The 12,827-nt window shown below is 53.4% G+C and overlaps 1 protein-coding gene across 3 annotated transcripts in view; it reads right to left on the reverse strand.

Annotated features, from left to right (window-relative positions):
* The window catches only part of NCAPD3 (non-SMC condensin II complex subunit D3), a 59,395-nt gene that overhangs the window by 6,162 nt on the left and 40,406 nt on the right, over window positions 1-12,827 (reverse strand). For all 3 annotated transcript variants that reach the window (XM_055424207.2, XM_055424206.2, XM_055424208.2), the window contains 8 exons: window positions 11,930-12,037; window positions 9,741-9,855; window positions 9,545-9,655; window positions 8,621-8,859; window positions 8,449-8,528; window positions 1,675-1,812; window positions 1,397-1,530; window positions 780-979 (listed from right to left, as the gene is read on the reverse strand). In XM_055424207.2, the coding sequence (XP_055280182.2) occupies window positions 780-979; window positions 1,397-1,530; window positions 1,675-1,812; window positions 8,449-8,528; window positions 8,621-8,859; window positions 9,545-9,655; window positions 9,741-9,855; window positions 11,930-12,037 (1,125 nt within the window). The remainder of the gene's footprint in view (window positions 1-779; window positions 980-1,396; window positions 1,531-1,674; window positions 1,813-8,448; window positions 8,529-8,620; window positions 8,860-9,544; window positions 9,656-9,740; window positions 9,856-11,929; window positions 12,038-12,827) is intronic.

The following is a 12,827-nucleotide window of genomic DNA, read 5'->3' on the forward strand; positions in this document are numbered from 1 at the left end:
CTCTGAGAATTAGAAACAAAGTACTGCACTAGCCCATGCATGCCAGACTGTCATTCAGGATCTGAAAATTATTCTTTTCTCATTTAAAGTCACTACTGTATGTTCTTGACTTGTAATCCACTCATTTCTAAAGACTTACCAGAGTTCTTGAAACAGGAGGGCCAAGACTAAAGAAATAATTTAATAAAGATGAGTCTGAGCGGAGGCTAAGTTAGGGAGAGCCTTAAAAAGTGTCTTAAATGCATTCACTCCACAAATATCATCCAATACCTTCTCTGCACTGGACACCAGGCTAACCTCCCAGGCGACAGAAATGGGGCCAATCAGGCCTTCAAGCTACTTCCAGACCAGGCTGCGGGTCACGACGTGAGGCTGGCAAGGTGTGAGGGGCTGTGGGGGTGCCTGGGAGTGAAGGGGCAGGGCAGAGTGTGTGTCTGGGGGACTCTGGCTGGGTGGGTGGCACAGGGTAGGCTCGGGGGGGAGAGGACCCTCGGAGACCAGAGCCAGCGGGCTGCAGGGCAGGGGGCATGGGCCAGGGCACACAGGGGCATCCAGAGTTTACCCAGAAGGGGACAGGAAGCCTCCAACCCACTTAGTACAGACGCCGTCAGTGGGTGTAACTCCCACACGTACACCAGCAGGACCAGGCACGCACGAGCCGCCGGAGCCGCAGGCGCAGGGGGGAGAGCCCCAGGCAGGGTGGGTGCTCAGGTGAGGCTGGAGGGGCCTTGGGAGACCCCGGGACAGCGCGCGCGGGCCTCCGGGAGCAGCACACTCACCTGCGAGAGGAGCTTCTTCTGCGACTCCTGCAAGGCCGCTCTGGCCTGGGCCAGCTCCTCCTCCTCCCCCAGCTGCTCCCTGTCTGCTCTGGCCCTGAGCGCCTGCAGCCTGATCTCCTTTGAGCTGAGCACTTCAAACGTGTCCGAGAGCAGCTCACTGGCTTCCATGTCCAGGGGTAGGTCGCCATCAGCGAAGCAGGCTGGAGGAAGCAGAGGTGGACCCTGAGAACTGCTGCCCACGGTCGAAGGTGGTGGTGCTGGGCATGGATGGAGGCAGTGGCCTGCCAGCCTGAGGGCAGGGCTGATGGCTGAGGGCGATGGGGTAAGGACATCGGGGTTGGGACATCAGGCCGATGGCAGAGGACGCCAGGGACGTCGGGTTGGGACGTCAGGCCGACGGCAGATGGTGTCGGGGTTAGGACATTGGGCTGACGGCGGAGGACACCAGGGTCAGGATGTCGGGGTTGGGGCGTCAGGGCTGACGGCAAAGGAGGTCAGACCGATGGCCGAGCACACCAGGGTCGGGGTGTCAGGGCCCCTGGGCTGCAGGGCGGCTGGGCCCCTGGCCACTCAGCAGTTCCCTCCACACGCTTTATCCCCGCTCTGGCCGGTCCTACCCAGGACATTTTCGAAGATTCTGGAAGTGATGTTGAACCGCTGCTCGTCCGTGAAGTGTTCCAGGAGGAACTTGTATATCCTCATCCTTCTCTCCCTGTTCTTACCCCCCTTCAGGGAGAAAAGCCGCTTCTCTCTGGGGCAGAGCAGGAGCGTCTCAGCACAGCCCCTCAGCGAGGCTGGAGGATCTCTCTCCCCTGGGCCACCCACCAGGGGGCCTCCGTGCCTGGCGGGGATGCTGCCCCTAGGCCCTCCACACCACCCCCGCTTCAGCACTGACCTCTCCGACTGGGGGAACCTATTGAAACTTTCGTGCTTCTCATAGCTGGTGAAATGGAAGATGCACTCGATGAAGTGCTGGTAGAATATGGTCGGGTTCCTCTTCAGGAGCAGATGTACCAGGCAGACCTCCCCGGTGCTGCAGAGAAGGGACGGGGCCAGGTGACGCCACGGACGCCTCGCAGGCCCCCAGGTGCCTTCCCGCAGAGTCCGCGATGGGGCGGGCATCAGCTCTCTGGTGCACGCGGCTCCAGGGCCGGGCCTGCCCTGTGAACCCAGGCTCCCCAGCTATGCTTACAAGCTCACATTCTACCGTCACTCAGCCACACCTCACGTGCAGGAGCCCCCAAGCCACCCCTTCAGGTGGACCCGCCGGTCATGACCACCCGAGGCCTCCTGCCTCAGCCTGAACTCTCCTGAGGACCAACACAAAACCCACGAGCGGGGCAGACAGGACCGTCCACAGGCGGCGACCACCCAACCCAGGCAGCAAAGGGCCACAGGGTCCAGCACCCACGGCCCCTGGAACAGATGCTCGAGGACAGGATGGGAGCGCCCAGGCTGGGCCAACCCAGGAGCAGGCTGGCTCTGACCCAGTGCCCTGGCCAGACCCACATTTCCTCACATCTTGAGCTGACTGCAATCTCCAGCTGCCAGAGGCCCACCCCCCAGGGGGAGGACGGGGGACAAGAGAAGTCTGAATGTGCTGCTCTTGGCCGTGGGATGCACAAGACCCCTGAGAGCCCTCCCGGCAGCTCTCCTCCAGGCTCAGGACACAGTCAGCCTGCTCAGAGCTCACACTGCAGCCAGTCAGAGGTGGCCACTCAGAGACCCCAACGGGGCACTGACCTGTTGCCAACGGTGACCTCGGACTGTTCACAAGAGGCACCCTCAAGCACACAACCGCTAAAGCACCATCTGCTCAGGGGAGTCCCCCGGGAGACCTGCCGCCCTGAGTCCACTCCACACAGACCTGCCCGACAAAGCAGGCTGGTGGCAAGGGCACAGCATCAGAGGGCTTTCCTGACAAGGCCCCTCGGCTGCACCAGCAGTGACACAGGAGAGCGAGCCACTGAATAAACACAGACGCTCCCAAGGAGCACCCCGACTGACCCTGAGGTAAGTGCTGAGGGCTAACCCTTCACGGGCTAACTTCACACATTTCCACAGCGGCCCGAATTTTATCCCCAGACTTGCAGTCATTCCTACGAAAATGGACCACCAGAAAGAATCCAGCGATGCTTCTGCAAGAAGACAGGTGCTTTAGGGTACAACTCTGTCAAACAGTTTGGCAATTCCTCAAAACGTTAAACAAAGAGTTGCCACCTGATCCAGCAATTTCATACCTAAGTGTAATACCATGAGAAAAGAAAACACGTGTCCACACGCACACCTGCACACAGGCGCTCACAGCAGCATTGTTCACCACAGCCAACAAGTGGAGACAATGCAAATCTCCATGGACTGGTGAGTGAGTCAACAAAACTGGACTTCCCTGGTGGCTCAGACAGTAAAGAATCCCTGCAGTCTGCAGTGCAGGAGACTCGAGTCGGATCCCTGGGTTGGAGAAGGGCATGGCAACCCACTCCAGCATTCTGGCCTGGAGAATCCCATGGACAGAGGAGCCTGGCGGACCGCGGTCCACAGGGTCACACAGAGCGGGACATGACTAAGCGACTTAGACTTTGAGACGTTCAACGGCAGATGCTGGTCCATTCACATTAGGTCAAAAGTAGGTACAGGTGGGGGCGCACGGGCAAGCACCCTGGTGAATCACCGGCTTAACCAGCTGAACAAGTCAACTCCACAGGAATGTAAACAACACGAGGGATCTGGGCACAGGCTGAGGGTGCGTCCAGAGCAGGGAGGACACCCGGCCGCAAGGACAGGGCCCCACAGGGAGAGACTCCGCCTTGAATGCATGAGGACACACATATGCTACCAGCTAGAACAACCTTCCAAGAGGGACAGTTTGGTATCCGTCAGCTGAAAAGTTACAAGAAAACAGCGTCCTCCGCGGTGCCTGCTGGGGCCGGCCCCTTCTCCTGCCCTCCTCACCCCCAGGACCCTGAACTGGGACCACATGCAACACACCACCAAGTCAGGGACACTGCAGGCTTCACACAGCAGAACCGTCTCACGTGAAAAACAGAGGGAAGGGCAGTCACCCCGAGGAACACTAAGAACCCGAATCTCTGTTTCATCACACCGACAGGCCCCAGGGCCAAGCAGGGTGGTCACTTCCTCCTTAGATCCTGCAGGAAACACACACGTCCCTCTTCTTTTGGATGTCTTCCTACACACATGCCACTCTGAAGCTGGTTTCTGCTCGGTGGAGGCAACGTGGATGACTCAGAGTCCCGACCCATACGTCCTGGGCCTGGGCCTGGGATGGACCCCGCCCCGCGCTGACCATGGCCGTGACTGGGATGGGGATGGACCCCACCCTGCACTGACCTCCGCTGTGAGAGGATGGGGTGGGCCCCCGCCCCACGCTGACCGCAGCCGTGATGGGGGTGGACCCCGCCCCTGGGCCGACCGTGGCCATAATGGGGATAGACACCTGCCCTGTGCTGACCTTGGTGGTGATGGGGATGGACCCCCGCCCTGTGCTGACTGCCGCCGTGAGCGGGATAGACCCATGCCCCGCGCTGACTGCCGCCATGAGCAGACAGGGATGGACACCGCCCCGTGCTGACTGCGGCGGTGATGGGGGTGGACCCCGACCCGACGCTGACCACGGCTGTGAGCAGGACCCACGGCCCTGCAGCTCCAGCCCTCCCTGCTGTCACCTGCGCTCACGACCCAGGTCTGCTTTGCCGCCTGCATCTTGTCGTGTGTGCTGCGGTCCTGCTCCCACAACATGCTGACCGCTCCCCATTTGGCCCTGCCTCTTCTCAGCAAGCAGGCTGTCCTCCAAGGACCCAGGGAATGAGGCCCACCCTCCGCCTCGATCATTTTCACTCACTGACTTGTCAAATGTCCCGAGTGTCTCCTCGGCTTCAGGTCCTTTCAGATAGGAAGGACGCCAGTAAATGAGACTGCCCCTGACTCCAGGATGCCTGTGTCCCACCAGGTGGACAGGTGTTAGCAAAACCACACACACGTGTTGACAAAAGTGATCTGAAGCAAAAGGCGGCTGGGAGGGCGTGGGAGAAATGGAGGTGCTAGCTGCTGGGGAGAACCCACATCTTCCCCTAGCGTCACCAGGTTCAGCCTTTCCTCTGGACACTCCTGAACGCATCTGTTTCACCCTCACCTGCTTGCGAAGTGCTTCCTGATTTTCTCCATTCCAAGCCCCAACATCACTGCTAGGGCATGTGTACCAGTTTGTGTACCCCAAATTCCTGCGCTGGAAACCGGGCCCCCAAGGGGGTGCTATCAGGAGGTGAACATCTGGGAGGAGACCGGCCCATGAAGGCCAGGCTCTCGCGAACGGGGTGATTATCTTATAAACAAAGTCCTGGAGTTCTTCCCTCCCTCCCACCTTGTGAGGACACGGGGCCATGTTGACAGGGTGGGGGTCTGGCTCCCTGGAAACTGCTTTGCTGGTAACCACCTCTGACTTCCCACCTCAAGCAGGGAGGGGGCAGTGTCTGCTGCTCATCAGCTGCCCAGGCTGTGAGGCTTGTTCCAGGAGCCTGGCCAGCCTGCAACAGTCTCTCAGAGCACCTTCAGTTCCACACAGCCTCCTGTCCTCCCAGTTTCATCAACTCCAGGGACCCAGACTCTGTGTCACAACACTGGAGCCCCTGTTGAGGTCGGACAAACTGCCCACTGCTCCGACAGCTCTCTGAGCCCCTCCGCTCCTCCCTTGTCCCGCACAGAGCCCTCTGGATCCTCAGTTACTCACTTTTCTCCCAAATCGAGCCCTCTCTGCTTTTCTTTCTTTTCTCCGTCACCGGCCCATCACTGCAGTCCCCCTCCAGGCCTGCCTTCCTGCAGAGCTGCAGCATCTGCCCTGCCCCCGAGACAGCCGACCTGTTGCCTGGCCTCATCCTGACTGCTGTCTGCGGGCTCACCTAGTGGGCAGACAGGGTACATCTCATACAAGCTTGTAGCCTCCACACTGGGGGTTTACATTTTAAGGCCAATCCAAAATGCCATGCAAAGAAACCACAATCTGAAAAGATACATGCACCCCAGTGTTCACTGCAGTACTAGGTACAACAGCCGGGACATGGAAGTAACTTAAATGTTCATCAACAGAGGAATAGATAATGTGGTACGTATATATTATGGAATATTACTCAGCCAGAAAGAAGGAAATAATGCCATGTGTAACAACATCATACCTGGTGAGGGAAGCCAGACAGAACGACAAATATCATGATACCACTTACAGGCGGAGTCTAATGAACTGATTTACAAAAACGAAGAGCCACAGATAGAGAAAACAAACTTACGGCTACCAAGGGAGAACGGAGGGGAGGGATACACTGGGAGGTTGGGATTGACACTGGAAAGACCCTGATGCTGGGAAAGACTGAGGGTGGGAGGAGAAGGGGACGGCAGAGGATGAGATGGCTGGATGGCATCACTGACTCGATGGACAGGAGTTTGAGTAAGCTCCAGGAGTTGGTGATGGACAGGGAGGCCTGGCGTGCTGCGGTCCATGGGGTTGCAAAGAATCAGACATGACTGAGCGAGTGAACTGAACTGGGATTGACATATACATACTACTATGTATAATGACATATACATACTACTATGTATAAAATGGGGCTTCCCTGGTGGCTCAGCTGGTAAAGAATCCATCTGCAATGCGGGAGACCTGGGTTCGATCCCTGGGTTGGGAAGATCCCCTGGAGAAGGGAAAGGCTGCTCACTCCAGTATTCTGACCTGCAGAATTCCATGGACTGTATAGTCCATGGGTCGCAAAGAGTCGGTTACGACTGAGTGACTTTCACTTTCACTATGTATAAAATAAGGACCTGCTGCATAGCACAGGGAACATACTCTTTAATGACCTATATGGGAAAAGAATCTAAAAAAAAGAGTGGATGCATGTATAATATAACTGAGTCACTTTGCTGTACAGCAGAAACACAACATTGTCAATCAACTATACTCCAATAAAAACTGATTTTAAAAAAAGTAATGCAATTTTGCTCATGCTGGAATCATCAGGAAATCCACCTAGACCAAAAGCAAATTCACAGGGCTCTGCCTCTACAGTCTCTTGTGAAGATCTGTCCTAGCAGACATATATGGAAAAATTAACATGTATAAAGGAAGCAGATAGGCCTGACCTTTGGCCTAAAAATAGATGAACAGGTTAATTTAAATTAGCTTTCCAAAGCTCTTCAAATCACACTCCACATTTTGCAATGGTTCAAACCAACTCAGAAGGCAGGGCTAAAATAGGCAAACCTAAGGCGGCGAGAGGCACTCTGTGGGGACACCTGCCTGTCCTCTAGTGTCCCTCTGACTTGTGACAGCATCACTGCATGCCCCACACAGCCATCGAGGCTGTAACACACACGGGAGGGGCTCGCGCACTGAGCTCCTCTCTGTTCCTGGGCCCCCCACGGCACACGGGGCCTGGGGTTGGCCTGGCAGGGGAGGTGAGAGGGCACCGCACAGCGGCCGAACACCTTCCCCACTTACACAGAGAGAAAGGAAGCACAGGAGCCTCAGCCTCCGACTGTGGCTCTAGACATGCTGATCACCAGGCCAGCCTACTCCCAGCTCGTCAGGTAAAGGCTCCTCCTTGCAGAGACATACACAAAGGAGACTGAACAGAAATTCTTCCACGGAACCCGGAGTAAACCACTGGTGACAATATTTAGAACAAGTAAAAGTGAAAAGTGTTAGTTGCTGAGTCCTGTCTGACTCTTTATGACCCCATGGACTGTAGCCTGCCAGGCTCCTCTGTCCATGGAATCCTCCAGGCAAAAATACTGGAGTGGGTAGCCATTCGCTTCTCCAGGGGATCTTCCTGACTCAGGCATCAAACTGGGTCTCCTGCATTTCAGGCAGATACTTTACTGTCTGAGCAACCAGGGAAGCCGATTTAGAACCAGAGGGACCCATTATTACATGCTATTTAGAGTTAATGGATTTGTAAAGACCTCTTTTCAACTGTGGGAGCTCTTGCCATGCATTCAACACTTTATTTTCCAACTATAGACTTGCTTTAAACAGCATTATTCATGTAACACAACTGAGGTTAGCAAATTCTGAGAGATCACTTCTCAACCCCTTGAAAAGAAATCTTTAAGAAAATTCCAGAAGGACAGGAATGAACAAGTGGCAAGGCAACTCTCTTGCCTTCTAATACTCAGGAAATACCCGTTTCGAAGGAGCCCTGTGAACTGTACACTCTCACTCCACACTGAGCAATTCTGTCTTAACTCCTAGAATGCCTTCCTTAGTTTCTGCACTTAGAAGAAAGTCTGAAGTCTTATGTTACTGGCCTAGAAGTTGACTGTAAGTCATGCTGTAAGCACAGCTTCTGCTCCAGCAGCTGACGTGGCAGAGGCTCGCCCTGCTCTAAACGCCTGTTTGGGACAAGCAGTGTCAGCAGATGTGCTTGGTGCTGGGATTCTCCCGAGGTCACCTGGACCATGGTGCTTTTGTTCTTAAACTTACATGAAAACTAAAGTTTTGTTGTACAGTCCAGTACTTTAAAAGTTGACTGATTATCTGGCAACTGCCAAAACCTCACTAAATCCTACAATCCTACACGACGCAAGTCCAAAGCAATTTTAAAGAGAACTTTCCAGAAACTAGGTCAACACTCGGCTGCCTGGTGCGAGGCAAGAGGCTCACCTAGCGACCTCTGGGTTCGGGTCCACGACTGTGACGACAAAACGGAAGAACAGGCAGCCCTTCCACCTCACGAAGTCCTCCTGCAGAGAGGGGGAGGACGCACACTTACTCCGCTGCTCAGACCCCGCCCCCGGCCCCACCCGCCACCAGGGGCCTCGGCCGCCCGACAAACCTGCAGGAGGCCTGTGAGCAGCAGCAGCGCCTGCTTCCTGACGAACGGGTTCGGGTCCTTCAGACACGTGCAGACGGTGGGCACGTACTTGTCCACCAGGGCCGTGTAGCGGACGCAGAGGTCACACAGGACGATGACAATGTTGTTGAGGACGTTCCCGTCTATGCCCACCTCCAGCTCCCGCACCAGGACAGGGACGCTCTCCTTTGCGAGATCCTCGTGCTGTAAGCACAGCTTCCCTGTCCCCGAGAGAGGCAGACCCTAACTCTACTGTCATTCTCCGCCCCACAGGTTCTCCAGCTAGATCTTGCCAGGGATCTTATTTAGTTACAGTTAAAACATCACATCAACAACCACAAACAAAGAAGCCAAAGGCAAACAGACCCATACTAAATAGTAAGAAGCTCAAATACATATACTCCCCACTCCCAGGTTACAGGAGAAAGACACACTGAAATACTCCTCTATGGCAGTACAAATGCCTTCTTCTAAGGTCAACATATGAATTTTGGAGTTTTCGACTTACCTGGAAAATGACCAATAAAATGTAAGTGATGATACTTCTTACTTTTGATTATATGTATAATCAATATAAGTAAAAAGTTTAGTAATGAACTTGAAACCTGAGCCAGGTAAACACGATTGTGTCCTTCCCTTCACTTCTCGTTCACAGAAGAGGAAAGGATGTTGCTGAGTTTTGTGTCTGCACCTTTTTTTTTTGGCCTGGAGAACACTTTGCTCTTATTTAGTTCTGAGATTTTTGAAAAATCGGATGGACAGACTGAGTGTCAGAGCACCATGGGAACCTCAGTGTGCTGACGGGAGCCGCAGGGAGGGCCCTGCAGAGCTGCGGCCCCAGGTGGAGATCACTGGCTCACTGAAGACCCAGAGCACACGCAGAGGCTGCCCGTGCTCCTCACTCACCCAGGGTGATGACGGCATGTGCTCTGATCACCGAGGGCATGACCACGCCCTGGACCTGGGAGAGGGGCTGGGAGGCTGGAGCCGCACTGCTGCCTGGGGGTGCCCGGGGCCCTGCAGGAGGGAGGGGGGGCTTACTGCACCGCTCAGGGTGAGGCCAGCCCTGGGCAGTGGGCATGGGGTGCGTCAAGGGCCTTACAAGGCTCTCTGCTGGGGGACGCGGCCAGGATAGACAGGATCAGGAGGGTGGCCCTCTGGTCCACTCTGGCTGGACAGAGCTGGGCGACGTCTCCTAGGGTGAAAACATACTTCACCTGCAAAGAGAGTTGGTTCTGCAGTAAGAGTACGGCAGAGGAAAACGAACTCTAGAAGGATGAAGGCCGTGTCAGCGGAGTTCTCTTTTTTGTCCCGTCAATTAAATGACTGTCTTTTTCCTCCAACAAGACACAGCCATTGGAAAAACTAAGCCACTGCCTAAACTAGGGTGACCATATAGTTTTATCATCTACACCCAGATACTCCTGCAAGTCAAAGGGGCGCTGGCTAGCAGGTACACTGTGATAACAATGGTGACCTCGGTGCTCCCGAGTAAACGGGAACACAGAACACCCGACTCACAATCCCACCACCCACAAGATACCGTCCTTGTTTTTTCTGGATAACTTTCTTTTCAAAGTATTTTTACAGTCACAGGGCTTCATGCTTGCGTTTCTCCCACACTTACCAATCACACTAGGTTGAAGGTCGCAATTCTAAATTTCAACATCAGGCATCCTTTCATGTCAATGTAGACAACAAATATGTTTGACAACTACACAAAAGTATGCTAAAAATCAAGAATGTCGTCAAAGCTAACGACACTATCACCGTGCGTCTACAGGACCGAATCCTTTCCTGTTTGCATCATCTCAGATGCACAGCCCTGCACCCTGGGATAGCGCTCTGCCTCCTCAGGAGGGCCGTGCAGGACGAGGGGGCATAGAGCCTGCTACACACTTTAAATGCACTTTCAAATCATCCTCTTGGTTAGCTTACTAGTAAGATTCCTACCGGAACTCATTAAAACCTCAAGGCACCATTACTGTGTCTTTATTGAGGATGTTCAGCTTAATAGTTAAGCAACACCGTTTTAATTATTCAATCATAAAAATACAAGGGTAATACTAACTAAACAGTAAAATGTTAAATAAAGATTTTTTAGAATAAGAAAGCTAATAATATGTGTGCTTAGAGAGACCTGAACATACTGTGCCTCAGTGGACTGAGGGAATATTTGAATTATATTTAAATAAGAGTGAAGTGGTCGCAAAGAGTCGGACACGACTGAGCAACTGAACTGAACTGAAACAATATATATAAGGGAAACTTCTCCATGTATTTTGACTGAAGGGTAGATTTTGGTGACATATTGAACAGAAAAAAAAGTCTTACTAAGGAAAACTCCCTGGCCATATTACGCATTTTTCTTAGACTGGGTAGGGAATCCCAGACCCATCAACAGAGAAAGACCCTCCAGAGAAGCCCTGGGTCAGGGCCACTCTACACACTGCAGCCTCTGACCCAAAACACCAGGGTTCCTATTGATTAGGATAATTCTAATTACTGAACTGGGAGAGTATTGATGTCTCAGCACAAAGGTTCTTCTCTTCCGAAATATCCAAACTATCATCGACCCCCAGCTTCAAGTGCAAGGGGGAACTGAACTGAACGGGGGGAGCAGGAACTGAACAAACAGATGAGGAAAATGGCCAGTTTCAGCTACGTGATGGCCTAGCCTAAAAGGCTCTTACTGGACTGTGCCAGATGCCAGAATCAGAATCACCAATGTTTTGCTGACAGCCAGCCACTCGGATGAGAAAATCGGCCCTGTGTGCACAGACTCAAAGGCACCTCTTCAAGACACACTTTCTAAAGTGGGTGCATGTCACACAATCTCGCTGCTCCCAGGGCAGAAATTTCTCCAGCTTTCAAACATCTCTTCTTGTTTCACATGTGACCTGGGAACTGTTCTATAGTCTGATGTTCAAACCCCTCAGCAGGCACAGTAGACAATTTTACAAAACATGAAACTCAAGCCCAAAGAAGCAAGAGTACACTCACTTTACTCTCTTCTGACCTGTCGCTTCTGAGCTCACAACACACACCGTGTTCTCCCTATTGGATCAGGAATCCCACAGGACCCAACTGGGAGAAGCATTTGCCATCATTTCTCCCAGGTAGTAAGTGAGAAGAAAATGAATAGGTCACTAGTAAAAAGTTCTAGAAAAGAAGAGTAAGCACCAGGCTAGGAACACCCTTCTCCCGTGCACGGTGTTGGAGACACGCACCACAAAGGCACTCGCGGCGCTGCCGGCACGGGAGGCGGGCAGCGAATCGGCGGCCACTCACCATCAGGTCCTCCCTCATCCGGCCCGGCCCGTCTTCCTTCAGGATGATGTCGGAAAGGCAGCGCACGCAGGTGGCAAGCACGTCCCCAGACGCCTGCGCCAGTAACTCCTGTGGCAAGTCAAAGGTCACCTCTGAGGGGCACCATGCATCCAGCAGACACGGCACACCACTCGCGCAGAAGGAACGCTGTGGCCTCCAAACACATTAACTGGAAGCAACGAGCAATCCTAGCCTTCATGCTCTTGCATCTCTGCTTTCTTCTGGCAGCCTGGCGACGCACGCCGGCTGGGTGGAATTCACAGAGAGCACTGCATGCGCCTCCTTCCAGACGCTCCACCTGCTGCAGGGTGGACATGTGCACGCAGTTTGTATCTAAACATCTTTTGTATATGGACAGTCTCTACATTTCCTCTATGAGAGGGAAAGACAGCGACTCAGGAAGGTCTAGAGCCCTAATTTCTAAGAGATCTGTAACAGCAATGCTCCTCCAGTAACAAACACATTGCAATTCTTCGGGCATGTGTAGATGGTGAATTAACTGCTGTACTAAAGAGTATACTTTAAATAAACAGACTTAAAAAAATACTTCTTATCCTCCTGGAATGTATTCATTGGAGACAAGTTTTCAGAGTCTCTTGTTAGTGAAAGTGGCGTCCCATCTCCAGCCCATGCACCTCACCACACACAGCCAGCCGCAGAGGGTCTCAGCTGCTCCCTATGACCTGGACGTCACTAAACACCCAGGCAGAGCTGAGCGGCTCCACACCGTGATGGGCCACCACACTGTCAAGACAGTCGCTATCTTTTATATCTTTATTTTATTTTTAATTGGAGGACAATTACTTTACGGTACTGTGATGGTTTGTGCCATATATCAACATGAATCAGCCACAGGTAC

The sequence above is a fragment of the Moschus berezovskii genome, chromosome 14 (assembly GCF_049115385.1).
Source record: "Moschus berezovskii isolate FMDL1 chromosome 14, NW_MosBer_1.0, whole genome shotgun sequence".
In the NCBI taxonomy this organism is placed as follows: Eukaryota; Metazoa; Chordata; class Mammalia; order Artiodactyla; family Moschidae; genus Moschus; species Moschus berezovskii.